This window comes from Heteronotia binoei, chromosome 2 (assembly GCF_032191835.1).
Source record: "Heteronotia binoei isolate CCM8104 ecotype False Entrance Well chromosome 2, APGP_CSIRO_Hbin_v1, whole genome shotgun sequence".
In the NCBI taxonomy this organism is placed as follows: domain Eukaryota; kingdom Metazoa; phylum Chordata; class Lepidosauria; order Squamata; family Gekkonidae; genus Heteronotia; species Heteronotia binoei.
In genome coordinates, this window is record NC_083224.1 from 192,499,208 (window position 1) to 192,526,435 (window position 27,228).

At 51.9% G+C, this 27,228-nt stretch overlaps 1 protein-coding gene across 1 annotated transcript in view; it reads left to right on the top strand.

The window, feature by feature from the left end:
• Window positions 1-13,173, top strand: part of PGPEP1 (pyroglutamyl-peptidase I) — a 64,572-nt gene extending 51,399 nt beyond the window's left edge. The window contains exons 3-5 of the mRNA XM_060233428.1: window positions 4,647-4,763; window positions 7,506-7,738; window positions 12,352-13,173. Of these exons, the coding sequence (XP_060089411.1) occupies window positions 4,647-4,763; window positions 7,506-7,738; window positions 12,352-12,544 (543 nt within the window). The 3' untranslated portion in view covers window positions 12,545-13,173. The remainder of the gene's footprint in view (window positions 1-4,646; window positions 4,764-7,505; window positions 7,739-12,351) is intronic.
• The last annotated feature ends 14,055 nt before the right edge of the window (window positions 13,174-27,228 follow it).

Below are 27,228 nucleotides of genomic sequence, written 5' to 3' on the forward strand. Positions count from 1 at the left end.
CTGATTATAAGCCATAAAGCAAGAGGGGCGGGGGGAAGGGAAAGAATAACAAGTTAGCAAAGGTGGATCCTCCATGATACTTCACAGACCAGGTTAGGCAGGACCCTAAAACAATCAATTAACAGTGGAATTTCCCCATGGTTGACACTTTCCTCCAGAGTTAGAGGTTGCTGCTCATGTATAATTTGCGCCCCCCCCCCAGGACTCAAGGTGAATTACAGACTAGGAAAACAATGCGAAAAAGGCCAAGTATAATAGACAGAAGATGATGATACTTGATTTATATCCCGCCCTCCGCAGAGAATTCCAGAGTCTCAGAGCAGCCTACAGTCTCCTTTCCCTTCCTCCCCCACAACAGATACCCGGTGGGGCTGAGATAGCTCAAGGACAGACTCTCAGAGCAGCCTACAATCTCCTTTCCCTTTTTCCTCCACAACAGACACCCTGTGAGGTGAATGGGGCTGAGAGAGCTCTCCCAGAAGCTGCCCTTTCAAGGACAGAGTCTCAGAGCGGCCCACCATCTCCTTTCCCTTCCTCCCCCACAACAGACACCCTGTGAGGTGGGTGGGGCTGAGAGGGCTCTCCCAGAAGCTGCCCTTTCAAGGACAGAGTCTCAAAAGCAGCCTGCAATCTCCTTTCCTGCCCCTTCAAGGACAACTACAAGATATAGATGGCTGACCCAAGGCCATTCCAGCAAGTGCAAGTGGAGGAATGGGGAATCAAACCCAGTTCTCCCAGATAAGAGTTCGCACACTTCACCACTGCACCAAACTGGCTCTTAGGGAATGCAGGAAAACTGGATGCCAAAACCAGAGACCAATGAAACAAAACAGATATATCCAATAAGCAGTTTTCCCTGCAGATGTTAAAACTGCTACCCTGTTTCCTGATTCATTCCGTTTCGCCATTCTGTTTTCTCTTTACGGCAAAGGGGTACCCCAAGGCGTTTCTAGGAAAAAGCTGTTGTGGGGAGGTGTGACTATAAATCTCTTGGGCATTCCGTGGGTTTGGGGTGGAAGACGGGCTCTCCCCCTGTTGCCCCCCTTCTTTGCCACGTGAGAAGCCTCTTTGTGGATTTCTGGGGGGAGGGGGGGAAGGTATGAAAGGCCCCCAGTCTCCTTGCAGCACGGCTAGCCAGAACAAGGGCCTCCAGTATTTCCACATGTAATGCAAACCACACCGAAGGAAGGCAGGCGGCCGTCTGGGAGAGAAACCCCTCTAACAAAGCCCTCCCCCGCCCCTGGAGCAGCGTAGGGGGTAGGGGAGTGTGTCTTGCTGACTCCCAACCAACATGGCCTGGTTAGAGAGCCAGTTTGGTGTAGTGGTTAAGTGTGCGGACTCTTATCTGGGAGAACCGGGTTTGATTCCCCACTCCTCCACTTGCACCTGCTAGCATGGCCTTGGATCAGCCATAGCTCTGGCAGAGGTTGTCCTTGAAAGGGCAGCTGCTATGAGAGCCCTCTCCAGCCCCACCCACCTCACAGGGTGTTTTTTGTGGGGGAGGAAGGTAAAGGAGATTGTGAGCCGCTCTGAGACTCTTCGGAGTGGAGGGCGGGATATAAATCCAATATCTTCTATCTTCATCTTCATCTTAGGCAACTTAAAGTCCCAAAGGCTATAGAACAGAGGTGGACAACGATTGCTCTCCAGATGTTTTTTGCCTACAACTCCCATCCGCCCCAGCCATTGGCCATGCTGGCTGGGGCTGATGGGAGTTGTAGGCAAAAAAAAAACATCTGGAGAGCTACCGTTGGCCGCCCCTGCTATAGAAGAAACGGAAGGGTTGGTTGGAAAACAGACCTGTAAAAATTGTCTGGGCCTCGCCGATGGCAGTACAGCAAAGCAGTCGACAAGTGCCACCTTTAAGTCCGACCAAGTTTTATTCAGAACGGAAGCTTTCGTATGCTCTAAGCAGGCTTCATCAGACAAAAGCGGAACGGCAAGCAATCCTAGATACAGAGAAAGTGGGCAGTGAGTTGGTACGTAGAGTCGTGGGAATGTTTTCAGCAGATTAAAAGAATCACAAATTGGGGATCCGTGTTTGTTAGTTCGTGTTGTTAAGCGGGCTGAAACAACAGTGGAGGGCGATAAAAAGAAATTTAAAGTTCTTAGGTGGGAAGGGAGGCCTGGTGCAAGCGTGACTCTAGAATCTGGATTTGTGAACCAAGCTTGGAGCTGGAGATAATTTTGCTCAGCTCCCCCCACCCCCCTCCAGTTTTCCAGCAGGTTAGTGTAGGGTCAAAAACAGCAGCAACTGGGACTGAAGGCCGTAGGGCAGGGGTGGCTAATGGTAGCTCTCCAGATGTTTTTTGTCTACAATTCCCATCAGCCCCAGCCATTGGCCATGCTGGCTGGGGCTGATTGGAGTTGTATGCAAAAAAAACACCTGGAGAGCTACTGTTGGCCACCCCTGACGCAGGTTTTGGGCTGAGAGCAAAATAGCTCCCCCCCCCCCCTTCCCTGCCTTGTGTGGTGAACTAAAGTATACAAAACAAACAGCTTCCAGTGTATAATATCCACAAGTGACAAATAAGAAATCTGCACAACATTCTGGAAAGATCACATAGTATCCAATGTTCCGTGTAAGCTGCAGGGGTCTTGAGAGCAAAAATTCTACTTTGTGAGCTACTAGCCTTAAAAGTGGTGAGCTCCTGCATAAATGATTGTGCTCTGGGGCCATTTTCCCTGAGCTAAGACAAAAATGTGTGAGCTGGAGGCTTCAAATCTGTGAGCTAGCTCACGCCAACTCAGCTGAGAGGGAACGCTGGTAGTGTCTATATCAGGGGTGGCCGAAGTTGCTTAACGTAAGAGCCATGTAGAGGAAATGTCAGATGTCTGAGAGCTGCAAGACATGAACATCAGATTTTGAGAGCTGGAAGGAAGGAAGGAAGGAAGGAAGGAAGGAAGGAAGGAAGGAAGGAAGGAAGGAAGGAAGGAAGGAAGGAAAACAGATGGGGGAGGAGGGAGGGAGAGGTGGAAAGGAAGCAATTTTAACTTTATAATGCATTCTCCAAGCTGCTGACTGACTTGACTTTGAGAAGTGTTTAAAAGAGACAAATGCCTTCTCACTGGGGGCTTGAAGAGCCGCACAATATGTGTGAAAGAGCCACAGTTTGGCCACCTGTGGTCTATATTAGCATCAGCAGCATCTGCTAACGGAGTATATCTAAAGTAATAAAATATAAACGTGCAGCCACAAAAACGTCCGTATTTGATAGCTTCCATCTGTCTGGAGGTATCTGTCTCTTAAAGGTGTAGTAGTCCCCAAGTTTATTCCGAAGCCCTGCTTCTTTGATTTCTTACGCTCGTTTTGCTTGGATCGTGCTGACTTCCGCTATCCCTTTAAGAGAGCAGATACTTCCGGACGGAAGCTATCAAATACGGACGTTTTTGTGGCTGCGCGTTTATATTGTATTACTTTAGATGTACTCTGTTAGGAGATGTTGTTGATGTTCGTATCGGCACTGCGGGATCTTTTCAGAGTGTCGTGTATTTCGGTGCAGATTTGTTATTTGTGACTTGTGTGGTGAACGGGCTGGAGTGTTGTCCTAGCGCAGGGGTGGCCAAACTGTGGCTCAGAAGCCACATGTGACTCTTTCGCACGTGTTGTGTGGCTTTCAAAGCCCCCATTGCCCTGTTGGCTGGCTTGGAGAAAGCGTTTGCCTATTTACATCATTTCTTCAAGCCAAGCCACAGCCAGCAGCTTGGAGAATGCATTTAAACTTAAAGTTGTTTTCTTTCCACCTCCCACCATCTAGTTTCCTTCCTTTCCTTTCCTTTCCTTTCCTTTCCTTTCCTTTCCTTCCCTTCCCTTCCCTTCCCTTCCCTTCCCTTCCCTCTCCTTCCCTCCCCTTCCCTTCCCTTCCCTTCCCTTCCCTTCCTTTCCCTTCCCTCCCCTCCCCTCCCCTCCCCTCCCCTCCCCTCCCCCTCCCCTCCCCTCCCTCCTTGGGGGAGGTCTTTGTGAGTTTCGTGCGTTGTGCAGGGGGTTGGACTAGATGAACCTGGAGGTCCCTTCCAACTCTATGATTTCTTCCTTCCTTCCTTGGGGAAGGTATTTGTGAGTTTCCTGCATTGTGCAGGGGGTTGGCCTAGATGACCCTGGAGGTCCCTTCCAACTCTATGATTCCTTCCTTCCTTGGGGGAGGTATTTGTGAGTTTCCTGCATTGTGCAGGGGGTTGGACTAGATGACCCTGGAGGTCCCTTGCAGCTCTATGATTCCTTCCTTGGGGGAGGTCTTCATGATTTTCCTGCATTGTGCAGGGGGTTGGACTAGATGACCCTGGAGGTCTCTTCCAACTCTATGATTCCTTCCTTCCTTCAACATCTGACATTCATGTTTTGTGGCTCTCAGACATCAGACGTTTAGTGTATGTGGCTCTTAAGCAGGTTTGGCCACCCCCGTCCTAGGGTCTGGGAGGCTGGAATTCCAAGTCCCTGGCAAGCCACGGAATTACTGATTAACCTTGGGACTGTTCCGTTCTCCCTGCCCAAACTGCCTTGCCGAGTTGTGAAGATAAAAGGGGCGAGGGAGTGCCGTGATGCCACTCTGAGCGCCTCCAAGAAATGTGCTGTGGAAAAGGTACCCGAAAGAGCGTTCAGCTTGACCGCAGCGGTTCTTTCTCTCGACTTCCCCTTGGACTTGTAGGAGCTGGAGAAGCTGGGCCTGGGGGACGACGTGGACCTCTACGTCTATGAAATCCCCGTCGAGTACCAAGCGGTGCAGAGACTGATCCCCGCCCTGTGGAAGAAACACAGTCCTCAAGTGAGTGAGTAAAACCCAGTGGCAAGAGTTGGGACTGGGCACGAAGGGCAGGCCTCTGAGAAGCTAGGAGGGGCTTGGGCACCACCTAGAAAAGCTAGACTGGTCACCCAGGCCGTGGCACCCTCGCTCGTGTCTCCGCAGTCCAGAATTTGAGCTGAGACGAACAGACTTTGCAGCGGGTGCGAGCGATGCCCCTTGAGGGATGGCGGCAAAGAGCTGTTCCCCTGTGGTGCATCGGGGAATCAGACAAGGGAGATATTTGGTTGCTTCCAGGCTAATCTTTCCCATAGGGTATTACTAGGGTTGCCAGTCCCCAGGTGGAAGTCATACACGACAGGAAACCACGACGTACAGATAAATCAGAAACACACAAAACGTTGTATATAACGCATTTCAAATATTTATGCCGTAGTCATTCAAAATTAGTGACAGACTTCGCATTTCTGGGGTCCAAGATCGCTGCAGATGGTGACTGCAGCCATGAAATCAAAAGACGTTTGCTCCTTGAGAGGACGGCTATGGTGAACCTGGGCAGTATAATAAAAAGTAGAGACATCACCCTGCCAACAAAATCCATATAGTCAAAGCGATGGTATTCCCAGTAGTCATGTATGGCTGTGAGAGTTGGACCATAAGGAAGGCCGAGCACAGAATAATAGATTCTTTCGAGCTGTGGTGCTGGAGAAGACTCTTGAGAGTCCCTTGGACTACAAGAAGATCCAATCAGTCAGTCCTAAGGGAAATCAACCCTGACTGTTCCCTGGAAGGTCAGATGCTGAAGCTGAAGCTCAAATACTTTGGCCACCCAATGAGAAGGGAGCACTCCCTGGAGAAGACCCTGATGCTGGGAAAGACAGAAGGCAGAAGATGAGATGGCTGGACAGTGTTACTGATGTAACAAACACGAATTTGAGCAGACTTTGGAGGATGGTGGAAGACATGGGGGTCTGGTGTGACTTGGTCCTGGGGGTCGCAAAGCTCATCCTTTGGCCACTAAATGAGAAGGGAGCACTCCCTGGAGAAGACCCTGATGCTGGGAAAGACAGAAGGCCAAAGAAGAAGGGGATGGCAAAAGATGAGATGGCTGGACAGCGTTACTGGTGTAACAAACATGAATCTGAGCAGATTTCGGAGGAGGGTGGAAGACAGGAGGGCCTGGCGTGACTTTGTCCAGGGGGTCGCAAAGAGTCAGACTCGACTGTGCGGCCGAACCACAACAACATTCAAAATTTCATTTACCCCTAGTTATTCTTGTTCATAATTCATATAACATTTCAGTCCAACTCATAATCCAAAGTTCATAAATCAACTCAAAAGGGAAATCCAATCCTGGATGCTGGAAGTCAGAAAGGTACCGTTCCCTGCTGTATCTTCAACTTTCTGACGCAGGTAGTACCGTATAAATGTTTATTTTCTTTAGACAGCAGTCCTCCGTCCAACCAGTGCGGTGACAAGATTCCGGCTATTTTCGTGTTTCATTTGCCGCTTCCACGGGCCGCAATGGTAAACTCGGAACCCGTGCTAAGGCAGCCGCTCTCAAACGCTTAGTCTCATTGCTCTCAATTGCCCAAATAGGTTATTAGCTGAGAAAGTCACAAAAACTCATCATCGTGTTAACTGGTGTCGATGGGGACAAAGTGGAAGTCCTTCTATCTGCCCATCAGAAAGATTTCTTCTCAGTTTTAAAATCTGGATTGACCCGTGGTTTAATTTAGCACGTGAAAATGGGTCAAATTGATACCGTTGTGAAGAAATGCCATAGTTCTCTAAGTGTAGAAAGGGATGCTAAACTAGATAGAATCACCTTGGTCTGATCTAGCAGGGCCGTTCTTGCGTTCTTCAAAGTCCACCCACTCTAGCATCCTGTCTCCAGCAGTGCCTGTGTAATTCATGACTACTCTTTGTAAATCTGTGCTTTGCCTCCGTCTGTCACGCCCGCCCACCCACGTACCCCTTTCGCATTTTGTTGTTGGGAAGGAAAAAAACAGGACACGGCGTTCCCTCTAAGCTGCAGAGTCTTGTGAGCAAACATTCTACTTTGTGAGCTGCAGGCTTTAAAGCGGTGAGCTGCTGCATCGATTATTGTGCTCTGGGGTCCTCCTTCGTGAGCTAAGACAAAAATCGGTGAGCTGGAGGCTAAAAATCTGTGAGCTAGCTCACGCTCACTCAGTTCAGAGGGAACGCTGCACGTAGCAGCGCCAGTACATTTTGCATTTGCCTGGAGCAGAGGTCCCCCACCTTTTTGGAGCCTGTGGCCACATTTGGAACTTTGAGAGGGGATGCTGAGCTCCCCCCACCAAAGCATGTTTTCCATAAGAGGTGGAGCCAAACACCACATGGCTTCCTTAGGAGGTGGAGCCAAATAGGATGCCTCCCCCTTTCGCACCTCCTGCGGAAAAAGGAAAGCCTGAAGGAGGAGTTGAACAACACAAGGACTGAAGGAAGCCCAGGCACTCCCCAGGTCTCCCCGTCCTCCCATGGAAAACCCTTCCCTTTGAAGGAAGGCAGCCAATAGCAAGCCCTGACTTCCAGTGGCCCCCCCCCCCCTTTTTAAAAAGCTTGGTGGACACCAAGGGAGCTACGGGTGGGTGCCCTGAGGCGATCCCTGGCTGGCCTAGAGAAATCCTGTTGCAGACGAGCCTGAGGTTACCCGTGGTGGGTAGGTGGGCGGGTGCAAAAGGCGTGCAGCACAATTGTTCTCACTTTGGACCTGTCCCTCCTCTCTCTTTTTTTTTTTTACAGCTGGTGGTTCATGTTGGGTTGTCCGGCATGGCCACCACAGTGACACTGGAGAAATGCGGCCACAACGTAGGCTACCGGGGCTTGGACAACTGCCGCTTCTGCCCGGGCTCACACTGCTGCGTGGAAGGAGGCCCGGAATGCATCGACTCGGTGATCGACATGGACCAGGTGTGCAAGAGGGTCTCCGATCTGGACTTGGACGTTCTCGTGACGATATCCAAGGACGCCGGCAGGTACGGGGGGACCCTCACAGACCGAGAGGGGAGAGCTGCGTCCGGCCCTTCTTTGCTCTCGCTGGGTTTCTGTCCTATTCTTCAGCTTCCCCCAAGAGCCAAACAAACCCAAACGAACAATTGAAAACCACTTAAATGTTTTTTTTTTTAAAGAATCCAGCAGTCGGAGAAGCGAGCATAACTTAAAGGGACAGGCAGAATTCAACGTAGGTCTTTAAGAAGCCAAATGTATTTCTTTATGTTTTATTGTAATCATGGTATATACCAGGGGTCCTCAAACTTTTTAAACAGGGGGCCAGTTCACTGTCCCTCAGACTGTTGGAGGGCCGGACTGTTGCGGTGGCTGCCGTTACTGTACAAGGCCGCGGGCCGTCAGTTCTCCGTCTTCTGCATCTCTCTCCCTTCCCCACACCCCGGCCTGGGAACTCACCTCACCTCGGTATCACCTCACACTCTGTCTCCGCCGCCTCAGCCCAGTGCCGGAAGTGTGCGTTGCTAACGCAAGTTTAGGTCGAATGTCACTTCCGGTCTGATTTTGCCATAACCCGGCGGGCCGCATAAACGTCCTCAGCGGGCCGCAGTTTGAGGACCCCTGGTATATACCATGTCCTGTGAGCCGCCCTGAGCCTGCCTTGGCGGGGGAGGGCGGGATATAAAAATAAATTTATTATTATTATTATTTATTTGTCAGATTCATATCCATTTTAAAAAGTTTTATTAGTTTCAGAAAAAAAGTAAGGGTAGGGGATAGGGGGGAATAGAGAGCACAGTACATTTTGATCTTTATTTGATACTTTCAGAAAATACAAGCTTACGTCTACGATGCTTTCTTTACCTAGTTCGTCCCATATTATTATTCTCTAAACGAAACGTCGTCAACGTTATAAAATTTTGTATTATAAATCTTTTCGTTAAGTTACCTATTAGTTTTGACAATTCCGGTAAAGGCAATTTTGTAGTATAAAATACAGGGAAATAAAAAAAAAGAAGCAAGCTCACGCCAAGTCAGATTTATATCCCACCTTCCATCGACAGGCTCAGGGCAGCTAACAACAGTTCTAAATAGGGTTGCCAAGTCCAATCCCAGAAATATCTGGGGACTTTGGGGGTGGAGCCAGGAGACACTGGGGTGGAGCTAGGGGGAGGGGGGGAAATGGCGCCGGGGAGCGTGGCGAGCTGCCCCGTCTCGGAGCAGGCGATGCCGCTGCGCAGCTGCTGCCTCTTCTCCACTTGCCGTGGCTGCTCCTCCGAGATGGGCTCAGGCTGAGCCCATCTCGGAGGAGCAGCTGCGGTGGGGCGGGGGGGGGGGGTGGCAGCGGCGCGGCGGCCTCGCCCGCTCCGCCTCTGGGGTGGAATTGGAGGGGGGGTGGAGGCGGGTCGGGGGCGTGGCGAGCCGCGAGTCCAGGTCCTAGAAGGGCCCGGATTCGCGGCTCGCCATGCTCCTGGCCTGCCTCCGCCCTTCCCTTCTCTTCTCTGGTTTTGCCTGCGCTGCTGCTGCCTCTTGGCTGCTCCTCCGAGATGGGCTCAGCCTGGGCCCATCTCGGAGGAGCAGTTGCGGTGGGCGGGGGCAGCAGCGGCGCAGCGGCCTCGCCCGCTCCGGGATGGGGCGGCTCGCCATGCTCCCCGGCGCCATTTCCCCCCCTCCCTCCACTTCTGTTTTTTTGGGGAGCGGGAAAAGAGGGTGGAAATCCAGGGGTCCCCCGCCAGGGCGGGAGGGTTGGGAAGCCTAGTTCTAAAACATTAGCAATTTACAAACATATTAAATATATAAAAAACATTTCCATACATATTAAAAATCCAAGATGGCAAGCTTCTGAGTTCCATTATATTCGTTCATTAAGATTCTCGGTGCTGAAGGTAATAGCCGCCTCCTCCTAACCATTAAAGGCAAGTTTGAATAGTTTGGTCTTACAGGCCCTGCGGAACAGTGTCAGATCCTACAGGGCCCTGACGTTTTCGGGGAGGGCATTCCACAAAGTGGGGCTATTACTGAGAACGCTCTGGCTTCTTTCGCTCTAGGGATCTTAAGGAGATGTTGAGACCCTGAACATAGTGCTTTCTGGGGTACGTATAGGGAAAGGCAGTCCAGAAGGTAGACAGGTCCCAGGCTATATAGGGCTTTAAAGGTTATAACCAGCACCTCGAAGCAAATCCGGAACCCCACAGGCAACCAGTGTAATGCTTTCAGCACGGGTTGAATGTGCTCCCGTACAGGTAACTCCGTTAGCAACCTGGCTGCTGCGTTTTCCAACAGTTGCGATCGTCCCTCCCTTTTGTAGCCTTCAGAAAAGAGAGGGCCAGAAAAACTCAGCTGTGTTGATCCTGTGAACTTGGGAGGCGGGAAGGTTTTTCCCCCTGCCCCGGTTTATACGGTATGTATTTTATTGAAATTTTGAAAGGGGTAGGGGGATACAGAAGTGGGAAGGGGAAAAGGGGGAAAAGTAAAACAAAGCCAATATCAGTTTCTCTGCATCATTAAAATGCATAATAATACTCTTAGTTTTAACAAGTTTATAGGTAAGTTATACTAAATAGTTTGCTGCTATAGCTTCAACCATATCAGTGAGAAATACATTAGAAAGTGCAACACGTAATATACCAAATCAAGTTCATACATTAAGCCGTTCATAAAAAAGGTTTCCAAAGATCTTCTCCATCTTTTGATAACCTGCTCTTAAGACGAAGTGCAAGTATGTTAGATATGTTTTAAGTCGCCAACTTGGCTGGAGGGGCAGGAGGTGAGGCCAAGACCATAGCAGGGGGTGGGGAGAGGAGAGAAGAATGAGAAGTGGAGGGAAAGGAATGAAGGAAGATTATGAAAGAGAAGGAAGGAGGAGATTCGGATCAGGACCTTCCGGGGGAGCCCCGTGGAGGGTTTTGCCCCGGGGCCCAGGGTAGCTCTTCGTTGGGAGTGGGAAGAAGAAGACTGCAGATTTATAACCCGCCCTTCTCTCTGAAGCAGAGACACAGAGCGACTTACAATCTCCTTTCCCTTCCTCCCCCACAACAGACACCCTGTGGGGCAGGTGAGGCTGAGAGAGCTCTCCCAGACGCTGCCCTTTCAAGGACAGAGTCTCAGAGCAGCCTACAATCTCCTTTCCCTTCCTCCCCCGCAACAAACACCCTGTGGGGCGGGTGGGGCTGAGAGAGCTCTCCCAGCAGCTGCCCTTTCAAGGACAGAGACTCAGAGCGGCCTACAATCTCCTTTCCCTTCCTTCCCCACAACAGACACTCTGTGAGGTGGGTGGGGCTGAGAGAGCTCTCTCAGAAGCTGCTCTTTAAAGGACGGAGTCTCAGAGCGGCCTACAATCTCCTTTCCCTTTCTTCCCCACAACAGACACCCTGTGAGGCGGGTGCAGCTGAGAGAGCTCTCCCAGAAGCTGCCCTTTCAAGGACAGTCTCAGAGCGGCCTACAATCTCCTTTCCCTTCCTCCCCCACAACAAACACCCTGTGGGGCGGGTGGGGCTGAGAGAGCTCTCCCAGAAGCTGCCCTTTCAAGGACAAAGACTCAGAGCGGTCCACCATCTCCTTTCCCTTCCTTCCCCACAACAGACACTCTGTGAGGTGGGTGGGGCTGAGAGAGCTCTCTCAGAAGCTGCCTTTTAAAGGACAGAGTCTCAGAGTGGCCTACAATCTCCTTTCCCTTTCTCCCCCACAACAGACACCCTGTGAGGCGGGTGGAGCTAAGAGAGCTCTCCCAGAAGCTGTCCTTTCAAGGACAGAGCGGCCTACAATCTCCTTTCCCTTCCTCCCCCACAACAGACACCCTGTGAGGTGGGTGGGGCTAAGAGAGCTCTCCCAGAAGCTGCCCTTTCAAGGACAGAGCGGCCTACAATCTCCTTTCCCTTCCTCTCCCACAACAGACACCCTGTGAGGTGGGTGGGGCTTAGAGAGCTCTCCCAGAAGCTGCCCTTTAAGGACAGAGTCTCAGAGCGGCCTACAATCTCCTTTCCCTTCCTTCCCCACAACAGACACCCTGTGAGGCGGGTGGAGCTGAGAGAGCTCTCCCAGAAGCTGCCCTTTCAAGGACAGTCTCAGAGCGGCCTACAATCTCCTTTCCCTTCCTTCCCCACAACAGACACCCTGTGAAGTGGGTGGGGCTGGAGAGGGCTCTCCCAGCAGCTGTCCTTTCAAGGACAGCTCTGCCAGAGCTATGGCTGACCCAAGGCCATTCCAGCAGCTGCAAGGGGAGGAGAAGAAGTAGACTGCAGATTTATACCCCACCCTTCTCTCTGAATCTGAGCCTCAGAGCGGCTCACAATCTCCTTTACCTTCCTCCCCCACAACAGACACCCTGTGAGGTGGGTGGGGCTGAGAGGGCTCTCCCAGTAGCTGCCCTTTCAAGGACAACCTCTGCCAGAGCTGTGGCTGACCCAAGGCCATTCCAGCAGGTGCAAGTGGAGGAGTGGGGAATCAAACCCGGTTCTCCCAGATAAGAGTCCGCACACTTAACCACTACATCCTGCTGGCTGTCTGGGAAAGGAGGGGCTTTGGGCCCCAGGCAGAGGGGAGATGCAGGGAGGGACTGATTCCACAGGGTGTTCCTGGGTCACGAGCTGGGAGGGGGCAGAGCCTGGTTTGCTGACTTCCCTGCCCTCTTGTTCTCCTGCAGGTACCTCTGTGACTTCACGTACTACACTTCCTTGTACCAGAGCCACGGCCGGTCGGCTTTTGTGCACGTACCTCCGCTGGGGAAGCCGTACACCGCCGAGCAGCTGGGCCGGGCACTGCAGGCTATCATAGAGGAGATGCTCCATGTCTTGGAACACTCGGAGAGCGACATAAACTGCCACAATGAGCACTGAGCCCGAGCCAGAGACCCCCCCCTTTTCTTCCTCACTGTTGCACTTCCAAAGCGTCCCGCTGTCTTTACAGAATCCTGGGGAGGGGAGGAGAGAGCAACACACCCGGAAACGCCCGCAGGGAGAACGGGGAACTTGACCCGCTGCCCGCCCCGGCCTGCGTCTTCCTTTCGGAGACCGCTGAGCTTTGACGGCCTCTGGACATCGCTGGGCAAACCAGCCCGACCGACTTGGCTTCCCGCGGAGGACCCCTGGTGGATCGCGAGAACGGGCGTGTCCGGAATGGAGGATCTCCCGGAAGAATCCAAGGCGGGAGCCGGCAGGCCCGGCCCCAGCAGCTGCGCGCTCGGAACGGCTCCCGTTCGTTTCGCACGCGCCGGTTCCACACGGCTGCGTTGCTCAAAGCGGGAAGAGCCGATGGCCGCCGATTGAAACCCGGGGGAGGGTTACTCAGCCGACCTGCTGGAAATTCATCACGGGGCTCTCATCTTCTCGGCGAACATCTGGCGGTGGAAGACATGCAGAGAGGGGAGCCTCCGCCTTCCCTCGGTCTGCTTCACGTCACGCCGAGCATCAGAATCGGGGTGGGGGGGGAGAGGTTTGGTTTTTAAAGAAACCTCTTTTGAACACTGCCTTTTGTGTACTCTGTAACTGTGTACCTCCATGTGCGGGAATGCACGGCTTCAGGCCTCTTTCTGAGACGTGTTCACACCCGGTGGGGTGGGGCGGGGGGGTGTTATGCTTTATCCTCTTCCCGCCCCTCTCCTAGTGCCTCAAGCCCTCTCGTACCTTAGGAAATCATGCGGCGTTCGTACTTGCGTAGACTTTTCTGCTCTGCCGGCAAGCCGAGGACGTGGTAACAAGCCGAAATGGTGTCAGCCCCTCGGATCGCTCCTCCTGCGTGCGGGCGTTTTCTCGGGCTCCCCGCGCCCCACCTTGTGACCGTTTCAGGGCAGGGTGCCGCTGGCAGCTCTGCGTAAAACACACGGCACTTTTGAGCCATGGTTGTGGGGAGAGGGAGTTGGGGGAGCCGGGAGTAGACGCTTGTTTTCACTGGGGCTGTGCAAACTTCACTCTAAACACGTAGACGGTTGGAGCAGCTTCTGGTACCGAGACCGAACTGAGCTGCGGTGAAGCCGTGTGACTCGAGGGGGGGGGGGGTCCCGTTTAAAACGGGGGTCTGCCTAGAAGGGAAGGTCTTCGCTGAACGAGAAAAGAGACCTGTGAAATGAAATCTCTAAGAGCTTGCGCTTTCTTTCAAAGAAATGTTTGTTGCTCCCCTAGTCTTTTTCTTTTATGGCTATGCTTTATTCTGCTCTTGTTAATAACCCTTTGTCGAGCTGTTTTTGTGTTGACCTTCTTTAGGCTCTGGGTTGGGGAAATACTTGGAGATTTGGTGGGGGGGTTTGGAGCAGGTTTGGGGAGAGGCTCCATTGGTGGTGCAATGCCATAGAGGCCCTCTTCCGAAACAACGATTTTGTCCAGGCGAACTGATCTCTGTTGCATTGAGATCAGTTGTTGTGGCAGGGGACCTCCAGCTGCCACCTGGAGGTTGGCAACCCTAAACTCTCCTTATCCCCGGTTGTTTGGATGGATTTCTGGGCCCACAGCCTGCTTTTTTGGAATTGGCCTTTAGATCTCACCCCCCCCCCCCCCCCGGCATCTTGCAGGCCTCCAGATTCTAAGCCGTTCTCAAGAGAGGGCTGCCCCCTTCGTAACGTTTCATTTTATAATTTATTATATTTAAAAAAAATTTTATCCATATGATGGTGACATCTGTACTTGGGTTTCTTTCAGTCTCTCTCTCTTTCTCTCTCCTTTTAATGTTTGGCCACGATCTGCAATTTGTTTTTGGTTCTGCAGGCAGTGAGGAACATGTTGGATCAGGCCCATGGCCCATCCAGTCCAACACTCTGCGTCACACAGTGGTCAAAAAAATCAGGTGCCCTCAGGAGGTCCATCAGTGGGGCCAGGACACTAGAAGCCCTCACACTGTGCCTCCCCAAGCAGCAAGAATACAGAGCATCACTGCCCCAGACATAAGAACATAAGGGAAGCCATGTTGGATCAGGCCAAAGGGCCATTCAATCCAACTCTCTGTGTCACACGGTGGTCAAAACGCCCAGGTGCCATCAGGAGGTCCATCAGTGGGGCCAGGACACTAGAAGCCCTCCCACTGTGCCTCCCCAAGCACCAAGAATACAGAGCATCCCTGCCCCAGACATAAGAACATAAGGGAAGCCATGTTGGATCAGGCCAAAGGGCCATTCAATCCAACTCTCTGTGTCACACAGTGGTCAAAAAAACCAGGTGCCCTCAGAAGGTCCCTCAGTGGGGCCAGGACACTAGAAGCCCTCCCACTGTGCCTCCCCAAGCACCAAGAATACAGAGCATCACTGCCCCAGACATAAGAACATAAGGGAAGCCATGTTGGATCAGGCCAAAGGGCCATTCAATCCAACTCTCTGTGTCACACGGTGGTCAAAACGCCCAGGTGCCATCAGGAGGTCCATCAGTGGGGCCAGGACACTAGAAGCCCTCCCACTGTGCCTCCCCAAGCACCAAGAATACAGAGCATCCCTGCCCCAGACATAAGAACATAAGGGAAGCCATGTTGGATCAGGCCAAAGGGCCATTCAATCCAACTCTCTGTGTCACACGGTGGCCAAAACGCCCAGGTGCCATCAGGAGGTCCATCAGTGGGGCCAGGACACTAGAAGCCCTCCCAGTGTTCCCCTTCCCAAGCACCAAGAATACGGAGCATCACATGCCCCAGACAGAAGAACATAAGGGAAGCTATATTGGATCAGGCCAAAGGGCCATTCAATCCAACTCTCTGTGTCACACGGTGGCCAAAGAACCAGGTGCCATCAGGAGGTTCATCAGTGGGGCTAGGACATTATAAGTCCTCCCACTCTTGCTCCCGTCCCCCCAAGCACCAAGAATACAGAGCTTCTCTGCCCCAGACATAAGAACATAAGAGAAGCCATGTTGGATCAGGCCCATGACCCATCCAGCCCAACACTCTGTGTCACACAGTGGCCAAAAAAACCAGGTGCCATCAGGAGGTCCATCAGTGGGGCCAGGAGACTAGAAGCCCTCCCCGTGTTGCCCCTCCCAAGCATCAAGAATACAGAGCTTCATTGCCCCAGACAGAAGAACATAAGAGAAGCCATGTTGGATCAGGCCAATGGCCCATCCAGTCCAACACTTTGTGTCACACAGTGGCCAAAAAAACCAGGTGCCATGAGGAGATCCATCAGGGGGGCCGGGACACTAGAAGCCCTCCCCGTGTTGCCCCTCCCAAGCATCAAGAATACAGAGCTTCACTGCCCCAGACAGAGTTCCATCAATACCCTGAGGCTAATAGCTACTGTAAGAGCCCCGAGGCGCAGAGTGGTAAAGCTGCAGTACTAAGCTCTGCTCACAACCTGAGTTCGATCCCTGCGAAAGCTGGGTTCAGGTAGCCAGCTCGAGGTTGACTCAGCCTTCCATCCTTCTGAGGTCGGTCAAATGAGTCCTCAGCTTGCTTGGGGGAAAGTGTAGAGGACTGCGGAAGGCAACGGCAAACCACCCCGTAAAAAATCTGCCATGAAAACGTGATGCGACGTCACCCCAGAGTCGGAAACGACTGGTACTTGCGCAGGGGACGACCTTGACCTTTCAAAAGATGGGTTGGTGTGGTGTGGAAGCCCGGGAGGCTCAAAATGCAGTATTGCTTTCCAAGATGACCTCCTCCCCCCCCCCCCTCTCAAACTGAGTTGCACCCGCTGGAGCCTCTTTTTGGAGGAGCCGACGACTGCGCAGACTGAATGGCAGAGAATGGCCAGCCCACTAGCGCCCCACGGTTCTCCAAGGGAGGCCCTCTCAGCAGAGGTCTGGCACGATCCCCTGTGGACTTGCCGGTGCCTTGGTGGGAACGGAGAGGCAAAGAGCTGAGCCTCCAATCACTTGAGAACCGACGAAGCCCAGAGATTAGTTCTGGAACAAGATCCGGGAGACCCGCGTTCCAATCCCCGTTTGCTCTGCTGGGCAAGCTCGCGGAGTGTTGACGGACTACTTCTGGCCTAACCTTCCTCTTAGGCAGGGATCGTTTTGTAGAAAAATAGGTGGCGGAGCTCATCAGCATAACTCATTAGCATATGCCACCATCCCCCAGCCAAAAGCAACCCGACGCAAGAAAAGAGAGTGCCAGGCGAGCGAGGCCTGCTCGGGTTGGCTGGAGATCCAGCCAGCCCAAGCAGGCCTCGCTCTCCTGTGGCTCTCCTGCCCCCCTCCACAGTCAAAAGGCCAGCAAGCCATCCATCGCCCCAAATTACATCAGAAGTGTAGAAAGGGTGGCGTGGGCTTCTCCAGGGGTTCACGAGGGCTGCTGGGGGTGTGGCTGGCTGGCTGCCCGCTCTCCTAATCCAGGGATTGTTATGCAGCTGCACCTCCTATTCAATGAACAAGGGAGGTGGGGAGGAGGAGGGGGAATACCTCAGAAAGGTTCTGGAGATGCGCTCCTGCTGAATTCAAGGCCCACTCTCAGGGTTCCTGCTGTGAAAATGAAACAGACGGGGAGGGGGAGAAGGCTGTTGAAAACTGCTTTTGCGGGGGGGGGGGGGGTGTCCCATTAAGGAGAAAAACATACACATCTCTAAACAATTTCTCTGTGGACCAGTTGAAGTGGTTATGTGCCCTGGCCAGCTATTGGATGTAGATCAAACTAACACTGATTTTTTGGGATGGGGGGGGGTGGGGAGAGCCAATTTGGTGTAGTGGTTCAGTGCGCGGACTCTTATCTGCGAGAACTGGGTTTGATTCCCCACTCCTCCACTTGCACCTGCTAGCATGGCCTTGCATCTGCCATAGCTTTCACAGAGGTTGTCCTTGAAAGGGCAGCTTCTGGGAGAGCTCTCTCAGCCCTACCCGCCTCACAGGGTGTCTGTTGTGGGGGAGGGAAGGCAAAGGAGATGGTAGGCCGCTCTGAGACTCTGTCCTTGAAAGGGCAGCTTCTGGGAGAGCTCCCTCAGCCCCACCCACCTCACAGGGTGCCTGTTGTGGGGGAGGAAGGGAGAGGAGATTGTAGGCCACTCTGAGACTCTGTCCTTGAAAGGGCAGCGTCTGGAAGAGCTCTCTCAGCCCCACCCACCTCACACGGTGTCTGTTGTGGGGGGAGAAGATATAGGAGATTGTAAGCCGCTCTGAGTCTCTGATTCAAAGAGAAGGGCGGGGTATGAATCTGAAGTCTTCTGTCTACCCCTCTCCCCTTTCCACCAAATTCTCCTTTCCTGAGCTGGTTGGGTCAGTTCTTGATTTCTCCCACCCTGGTTTTGCCAGTTTCCTTCCCTGATCTGCCCCTTGAACTTAGCAGCAGATCTCCAGTTGAATTTTTTTTTTCCACAACAGGCCCCTTTCTAGAGCAAAGCCCTCTGTTTGCTTTGGGAGTTAAAAAACAATCCAACACAGGGGCTGTCAAAAGCCGTCCTTCCCACTAACCTGTTTCAGGTTTCTGCCCCCCCTTCCTCATTTTTTTTTTTTTGCTTTGCTTGAACAGTCTTGGCCTTTCCTCGGGAGTTTCTGTTAAGGCCTGGCTCAATCGCTTTTCGTTATTTTGCTAGGCAGAGAATATAATTTATTCTGTAATCTGGGTTTTGCAAGCACGTTAATTTAGGGGACCGCCTTTTCTCAAGCAGCTGATGTCTTAAGTAGGAAGCACTTGTATAATTTTTAAAGTTGCATTAAACTCATTTTATTCTGTTATAAATTGTAATTTTTTTGTCTCCCCCCCACCCCTGCTCCCCATTTCACTAACTCGTAATTTCTCACCGAGACAGCCTAGCTGTGATACAACATGGCCCCCTTGACTGGTGTCCAGATCTTGTATTCTCATCCCCACCCCACCCAGAGGGTGCCCACCCCCCCTTTGTCAGCTGACTTATGGGTGCTGCCTGCCACACAGGCGCAAGCCTTTGACTGGGCAAGCCAGTTTGGAGTAGTAATTAAGTGCATGGACTCTTATCTGGGAGAACTGAGTTTGATTCCCCCCTCCTCCGCTTGCACCTGCTGTAATGGCCTTGGGTCAGCCATAGCTCTGGCAGAGCTGTCCTTGAAAAGGCAGCTTCTGGGAGAGTTCTCTCAGCCCCACCCACCTCACAGAATGTCTGTTGTGGGGGCAGGAAGGGAAAGAAGATTGTAGGCCTCTCTGAGACTGTCCTTGAAAGGGCAGCTTCTGGGAGAGTTCTCTCAGCCCCACCCACCTCACAGGGTGTCTGTTGGGGGGGCAGCAAGGGAAAGGAGATTGTAGGCCGCTCTGAGACTCTGTCCTTGAAAGGGCAGCTTCTGGGAGAGCTCTCTCAGCCTCACCCACCTCACAGAGTGTCTGTTGTGGGGGAGGAAGGGAGAGGAGATTGTAGACCGCTCTGAGACTCTGTCCTTGAAAGGGCAGCTTCTGGGAGAGCTTTCTCAGCCCCACCCTCCTCACAGGGTGTCTGTTGTGGGGGAAGAAGGGAAAGGAGATTGTAGGCCGCTCTGAGTCTCTGTCCTTGAAAGGGTAGCTTCTGGGAGAGCTCTCTCAGCCCCACCCACCTCACAGGGTGTCTGTTGTGGGGGAGGAAGGGAAAGGAGATTGTAGGCCGCTCTGAGTCTCTGTCCTTGAAAGGGCAGCTTCTGGGAGAGCTCTCTCAGCCCCACCCACTTCACAGGGTGTCTGTTGTGGGGGAAGAAGGGAAAGGAGATTGTAGGCCGCTCTGAGTCTCTGTCCTTGAAAGGGCAGCTTCTGGGAGAGCTCTCTCAGCCCCACCCACCTCACAGGGTGTCGGCTGAGGGGGAGGAAGGGAAAGGAGATTGTAGGCCGCTCTGAGTCTCTGTCCTTGAAAGGGCAGCTTCTGGGAGAGCCTTCTCAGCCCCACCCACCTCACAGGGTGTCTGTTGTGGGGGAGGAAGGGAAAGGAGATTGTAGGCCGCTCTGAGTCTCTGTCCTTGAAAGGGCAGCTTCTGGGAGAGCCCTCTCAGCCCCACCCACCTCACAGGGTGTCTGTTGTGGGGGGAGAAGTTATAGGGGATTGTGAGCCACTCTGAGTCTCTAATTCAGGGAGAAGGGCGGGGTATCAAGCTGCAGTTCTCAGCCGCTCAAGAAGGCATGGCACGAGGGTGGGGGGGGGAGAGGCCAAGCAAAACAGCAGTGCAGGAGGGCAGGGTTGCCAATCCCCGGGTGGGGGCAGGGAATCCCCGGTTTGGAGGCCCTTCCCCCACTCAGAGTCGTCAGAAAGAGGGAGGGGAGGGGACTGTCTGCTGGGCACTGTGTTATTCCCTATGGGGACCAATTCCCATAGGGCAGGGGTGGCCAACGGTAGCCCTCCCATCAGCCCCAGCCAGCATGGTCAATGGCTGGGGCTGATGGGAGTTGTAGGCAAAAACGCATCTGGAGAGCTACCGTTGGCCACCCCTGCCATAGGGTATAATGGAGAACTGATCTGGGGCTCTGGGGAAGCTGTTTTTCGACGTACCACATTTTCAGCGTAGCATCCAGTGCTTTCCCCCCAAAACACTGGCCGAGTTTCAAAAGGATCGGGCTACGGGTTCCAATTCTATGAGCCCCCAAAGAAGGTACCCCTATCCTTCATTATTTCCAATGGAGGGAAGGCATTTAGGAGGTGTGCAGTCCCTATAAATGCAGCCAGAACACTCTTTGGAGTTCAATTATGCTTGTCACACCCTTGCTCCTGGCCCCACCCCCAATGTCTCCTGGCCCCACCCCCCAGAGTCTCCTGACTCCACCCCCAAATCCCCAGATATTTCTTGAATTGGACTTGGCAACCAAGAAAGGAGATGTGGAATCAAGATTCCAGCCCAGTTTTTCTTTGCAGGGGGGGGGGCGGGGGAGAGACTTCCGGCCTCGTTCCACTTTTTTCTTTCTTTTAGAAAAAACCCAAGTGAATTGACAAAAAAGATTGCGGCAGGGCGTTACTTAGAAAAGAGGCCTGCGCCACTGAACCTCCTATCATTTTTAGAAGCCCTTGGATGTCTCCTGCCCCTTTCACGGGGGAGGGGAGCAAGGAAGCCTTTTGCGGTGAGCTTGCCGCCCTTCTGATGTGCCCCCAAAGAATCCCACAGTCAGCAGTCGGGAAAGGGGCCGGGGAGTTTCTAGCTGTATTTCTGCACCTTTGCTCCATGGTCAAGGCAGCAGGATTTGAAATTCAAATTGGCTTTTTTATCACCCTGAATGGGGGAACTGTCTGGATTTTCACTCTGCAGCATGAAACAGGTCTATGCAGGGGTGGGATTCTAGCAGGAACTCCTTTGCATGTTAAGCCGCACACCCCTGATGGAGCCAGTCCTCCAACAGCTTACAAGGTTTTATTTTGTAAGCTCCAGGATGATTGCCTCCATCAGGGGGTGTGGCCTAATATGCAAAGGAGCCCCTGCTAGAATGGCATCTTGGGGGGTCAATGAGGGAAAGGTATTGATTTATTTTTATTTTATTTAGTAGACTTATATTCAGCCTTTCCCCCTAAACGGGCTCAAGACGGATTGCAACGTATAAGAATAACAATGGAAATCTATATATCAAAGTTAAAACTCAAAATTAACAAAACGCCCTTTGGGGAAGGGACGGTGGCTCAGTGGTAGAGCATCTGCTTGGGAAGCAGAAGGTCCCAGGTTCAATCCCTGGCATCTCCAAAAGAGGGTCCAGGCAAATAGGTGTGAAAAACCTCAGCTTGAGACCCTGGAGAGCCGCTGCCAGTCTGAGAAGACAATACTGACTTTGATGGACCCAGGAGGGTCTGATTCAGTATAAGGCAGCTTCATATGTTCATATGTTCACTACCGGCGGACCGGGCACAGCATATCAACAGCCAGTTGTAGGCCCGCCTTAAACGATGGTAATAACAATAGGATAGCATTGTAATAAAGCATGACGTCACCACAAGGGCCCCGGGGCGCAGAGTGGAAAAGCAGTGGAACTGCGATCTGAACTCTCTGCTCACGACCCGAGTTCGATCCCCGATGGAAGCTGGGTTTTCAGGTCGCCGGCTCCAGGTTGACTCAGCCTTCTATCCTTCCGAGATCGGTCAAATGAGGACCCAGCTTGCTGGGGGGAAAGCGTAGATGACTGGGGAAGGCGATGGCAAACCACCTCATAAAACTGCCGTGAAAACGTTGTGAAAGCAACGTCGCTCCAGAGTCGGAAACGACTGGTGCTTGCGCAGGGGACCTTTCCTTTTTCCTTTCCACCACAAGGGAGGCCAAATGATGGGACGCCCGCTGCCTCAACCATCGGCCCGGGGAACAGCTCTGTCTCGCAGGCCCTACGAAATGGCAGTACATATGAACATATGAAGCTGTCTTATACTGAATCAGACCTCTGGTCCATCAAAGTCAGTATTGTCTTCTCAGACTGGCAGCGGCTCTCCAGGGTCTCAAGCTGAGGTTTTTCACACCTATTTGCCTGGACCCTTTTTTGGAGATGCCGGGGATTGAACCTGGGACCTTCTGCTTCCCAAGCAGATGCTCTACCACTGAGCCACCATCCCTCCCCAATTCAGGTAAGCCTTCTGATCCCAAACTGGTAAGTCCATGGCCCCCGTCACACACCTATGTTGATCAAAATTGTTTTTCTCCTTGTCTTCTGTTTCCGGTTTTGTCCAAGACTTTGCACTATGTGGCTTCCACGTGTGTGATGTACGACGGGGCTGCCATGGGGACCCGGCAGGGTGTAGTGGTAAGTGTGTTGGACTCGGGGAGACCCAGGTTTGAATTCCCCACTTTGCCATAAGAGCCAGCTGCGTGACCTTGGGCCAGTCACACGCTTACAGCCCCACCTACCTCACAGGGTTGTTGTGAGGACAAAATGGAGAAGGGGGAGAATATTGTAAGCCGCATTGGGTTTCCATTGGAGGAGAGAAAAGTAGGGTATAAATGCAGTAAACAAAATAAATGCCTCGCTCTTTTGTTCAACAGCATATTTCTTTAGAAAAGCCGGTGCTGCAGAAGGGCCATGTAAAGTGAGAGAAGAATGTGCTTGAGAACAGCAGAGCCGGGTGCAAAAATCCGGGCTGGCTAAATACAAAGCATTGCAGGGGGCTGGACTAGATGATTCTGGGGGGGGGTACCTTCCCACTCTAGGATTCTATGAATTATTTACTCTCTGGTGTCATTTGGCGTCATACAGGGTTGGTTTGTGAGAGGGAGGGACATTCCTCTCTCCCCAAGTTCTTGTCCTGCCTTTGTCCTGATGCAAGTCCCCAAAGATCTTCATGTAATTTTGTGTTTTCAAAAAGGCTCCTAGCCATTACAAAAGAGCCCTGTGGTGCAGAGTGGTAAAGCTGCAGTATTGCAGTCCGAGCTCTCTGCTCATGACCTGAGTTCGATCCTGGTGGAAGCTGGGTTCAGGTAGCTGGCTCCAGGTTGACTCAGCCTTCCATCCTTCCGAGGTCAATCAAAGGAGTCCCCAGCTTGCTGGGGGGAAAGCGTAGATGACTGCGGAAGGCAAGGGCAAACCACTCCGTAAAGATGTCTGCCGTGATGCGACGTCACCCCAGAGTCGGAAACAACTGGTGCTTGCACAGGGCACTGCCGTGACCTTTACTCCAGCCATTACAACAAAGTAGGTGTCAAGTAGCTTCTTTAAGACCAACAAAGTTTTATTCAAAGTAGGAGTCAAACGGCACCTTTAAGACCAACGAAGTTTTATTCAGAACGTAAGCCTTCATGTGCTCTAAGCACCACACTCCAAGCATCAGGTACAATGATATAGCTGGTAGGCAGTGGTTTAGAATGCAAAACGGTGCAAATTTAAGATCCAGTGACAGAATAGTAAAATTAACAAATTGAGCATGAGTATGAGAAAGCAATAAAACAAGTAATATGTCAAAATGTGAGAATGTCTGTTAATCGCTCCATTGTTATAAGCCTGGGCCAAAAAGGGCATTTCTATCTCAGAAGTTTTTCCCAACCAACTAATTTACCTTTGAACATGTAAATAAACATCATTCTAGTTTGCCATTAGGAAAAAAGAATACAATAAAACATAGTGAAAATGGTTTAAGTATATGCAACGAGATAAACAGCCCATATCCCTATTTTGAGTATGTAAATTCCAAAAAATGATTCTGATAACACTATTCTAAAAGAGAGATACGTTGGAATACTGTTGGATGTATAACTATACTCAGTCAGATCCAAATAGGCAGCCGTGTTGGTCTGAAGTAGTAGAACAAAATAGGAGTCGATTTCAACTTTAAAAGCAATGTAGCTTACGTTCTGAATAAAATTATGTTGGTCTTAAAGGTGAAATTGACTCCTATTTTGTTATACACAGAGAATGTAAGCTTTCTGTCTGCATTGCATGCTCCAGCCACCAGGGGGCTCTGCAGGATAGCAGATGACCACAGTCTCTCCCCTCCCCCTTGGTTTGGCCTTTTCCTGCTGCTGCTGCCCCCAGGGGGGAGGAAATTTAGGGAAAGTGGGCTGCTTTCGAGGAGTTTATCTTATTTTGAGAAGGTGCTGGGTCTCTGTAATGGTCATCAGATCAAGGTGGGGTGTCCAAATCCAGAATCCCGTTTCCAACAGCAGTTCCACATTTGGGGGGAGAGACGGTGGCTCAGTGGTAGAGCTTCTGCTTGGAAAGCAGAAGATCCCAGGTTCAATCCCCAGCATCTCCAACTCAAAAGGGTCCAGGCAGATAGGCAAGAAAAACCGCTGCTTGAAACCCTGGAGAGCAGCAGTTGAGAGAGCTCTCTCAGCCCCACCCACCTCACAGGGTGTCTGTTGTGGGGGAGGAAGGGAAAGGAGATTGTAGGCCACTCTGAGCCTCTGTCCTTGAAAGGGCAGCTTCTGGGAGAGCCCTCTCCCAGGGTGTCTGTTGTGGGGGAGGAAGGGAAAGGAGATTGTGAGCCGCTCTGAGACTCTGTCCTTGAAAGGGCAGCTTCTTGGAGAGCTCTCTCAGCCCCACACACCTCACAGGGTGTCTATTGTGGGGGAGGAAGGGAAAGGAGATTGTAGGCCGCTCTGAGACTCTGTCCTTGAAAGGGCAGCTTCTAGGAGAGCTCTCTCAGCCCCACCCACCTCACAGGGTGTCTGTTGTGGGGGAGGAAGGGAAAGGAGATTGTAGGCTGCTCTGAGACTCTGTCCTTGGAAGGGCAGCTTCTGGGAGAGTCCTCTCAGCCCCACCCGCCTCACAGGGTGTCTGTTGCAGGGAAGGAAGGGAAAGGAGATTTTAGGCTGCTCTGAGACTCTGTCCTTGAAAGGGCAGCTTCTGGGAGAGCTCTCTCAGCCCCACCCACCTCTGCTGTAATAAAATAGAAGCCAAGATTCTGTTGTAGGATCAGTTGTGGTGCTATACACACAACAAACCTAAGATGTTGTTCAAGTGTACTTCTTGCTAGGAATTAAATTATCTGCTATAGGAAGACTATCTAGATCAGGGGTGTCAAACATGTGACTTGGGGGCAAAACCAGGCCTCCTATCAGGCCCAACTGCCTGTCATCTGCTTCCTTCTCCCTCTCTCTTGCTTCTTTCTGCGTAACAGCTTGCTTTGTAAGGCTTGCTCAACTGTACAGGAGCTACAGAACAAAGCCTCTGTTTTCTCCATTGGCTGAGGCTCCTCCCTTGGGAAGGAATAGCTTGCTTTGCCAGGCTCTCTCAATCGCACAGCAGAACTACTGAGCCAAGCCTCCCTTCCTTCTATTGGCTGAGGCTCCTCCCCCTCCCGGTCCCCTGGGGAAGGAAAGAAAGAGCCGGAGCTTCCTTTGCCCAGTTCCATGGATCCCATAGAAGAGATACGAAGAAAGCACCTTTAAGACCAAGGAGTGCTATCATTTTAAGCATGTTTTAACGTTGTTGTTTTTTTAAATGTGCACGTGTCCTTTCTAAATTTTATACCCCTGCTATCTAATGTTAAATAGGTAAAGACATAGCCTGGCCCAGCAAGGTCTCGCTTATGTCAGATCCGCCCTCATGACAAATGAGTTTGACACCCCTGATGTTCAAGTCTTAATAATAAAACCTAAACCTAAGAGGAGGAGGAGGTTGGATTTATATCCCGCTCTTCAAATGAAGTCTCAGAGCGGCCTACAATCTCCTTTCCCTTCCTCCCCACAACAGACACCCGGTGAGGCAGTTGGGGCTGAGACTCTCCCAGAAGCTGCCCCTTCAAGGACAGTCTCAGAGCGGCCTACAATCTCCTTTCCCTTCCTCCCCCACAGCAGACACCCTGTGAGGTGGGTGGGGCTGAGAGAGCTCTCCCAGAAGCTGCCCTTTCAAGGACAGAGTCTCAGAGTGGCCTACAATCTTCTTTCCCTTCCTCCCCCACAACAGACACCCTGTGAGGTGGGTGGGGCTGGAGAGGGCTTTTACAGCAGCTGCCCTTTCAAGGACAACCCCTGCCAGAGCTCTGGCTGACCCAAGGCCATTCCAGCTGCTGCAAATGGAGGAGTGGGGAATCAAACCTGGTTCTCCCAGATCAGAGTCCACACACTTAACCACTACACCAAACTGGCTCCCAGTCAATGCTGCTTATAGGCTTTAAATATCGTCTACTGACTATAGCTGGCTGCTGATAAGTGTCACATTCTTGGCGAACTAATTTATAACTTCAAACAGTTATCTGCACTTGAATATCTATTAGTACGTTCTTGCTGCCGTTTATCATAATGTAGTCCGTGTAAAAACAGAGATTACAAGATTCCCACGCGTCTGTTGGCTCTCAACCAGTCTTCTGCATCTTTGAACGATGCTTTCGGCTCGTAGAACAAAGCAAGAGTCAAGTGGCACCTTTAAGACCAAAAAGGTGCCACTTGGCTCTTGCTTTGTTCTACTGCTTCAGGCCAACACGGCTGCCCACCTGGATCTGTCCACCTGGACCTAGCTTTTAGCACGTGTGGCTGAGAGGCAGGACTTGTCTTGGGTGTGTGAACATCTTCCATGATCTTTCTGACCGAGTCCAGCAATTGTTCCTTTATGTTCCTGCCCATGTCTGTGGCAGCCCTGTTGTTTAACTATCTAAATCAGGGATGTCAAACATACAGCCCGAGGGCCAAATCATGCCCCCGGAGGGCTCCTATCAGCCCCCCCCCCCGAGCAACACTCTGGGCGGTTTCCCACAGAGCTTACCTCGGAGCGACGTCCCTCTTCACCGCGCAGCGTCTGCGCGGATTTCCCACCAACTGCTTCGCATAACCAGGAAGAGCCACGGCTTTTGTGTTGCTAACGTAAACTGGTTTTTAGCAGTTTACATCTGTGACGCAAAAGGTCCGGCACTTCCTGGTTATGCGGAGCAGTTGGTGGGAAATCCGCGCAGACGCTGCACGGTGAAGAGGGACGTCACTCCGAGGTAAGCTCTGTGGGAAAACGCCCTCTGTCATCTGCTTCCTTCTCTCTCTCTCTTGCTTCCTTCTGCATCACAGCTTGCTTTGCAAGGCTTTGCTCAGCCGCACAGGAGCTACAGAGCAAAGCCTCTATGTTCTCCATTGGCTGAGCCTCCTCCCTTGGGGAGGCAGAGCTTGTTTTTCCAGGCTCCCTCAATCACACAGCAGAGCTACTGAACTAAGTTCCCTCTATTGGCTGAGGATCCTTCCCCTCCAGGGAAAGGAAGGAAAGAGCCAGAGCTTCCTTTGCCCAGCTCCCTGGATCCCATGGAAGAAAGTCAAAGAAAGCGCTTTTAAGCCCAAGGAGTGCTAATGTTTGAAGCATGTTTGAAGTT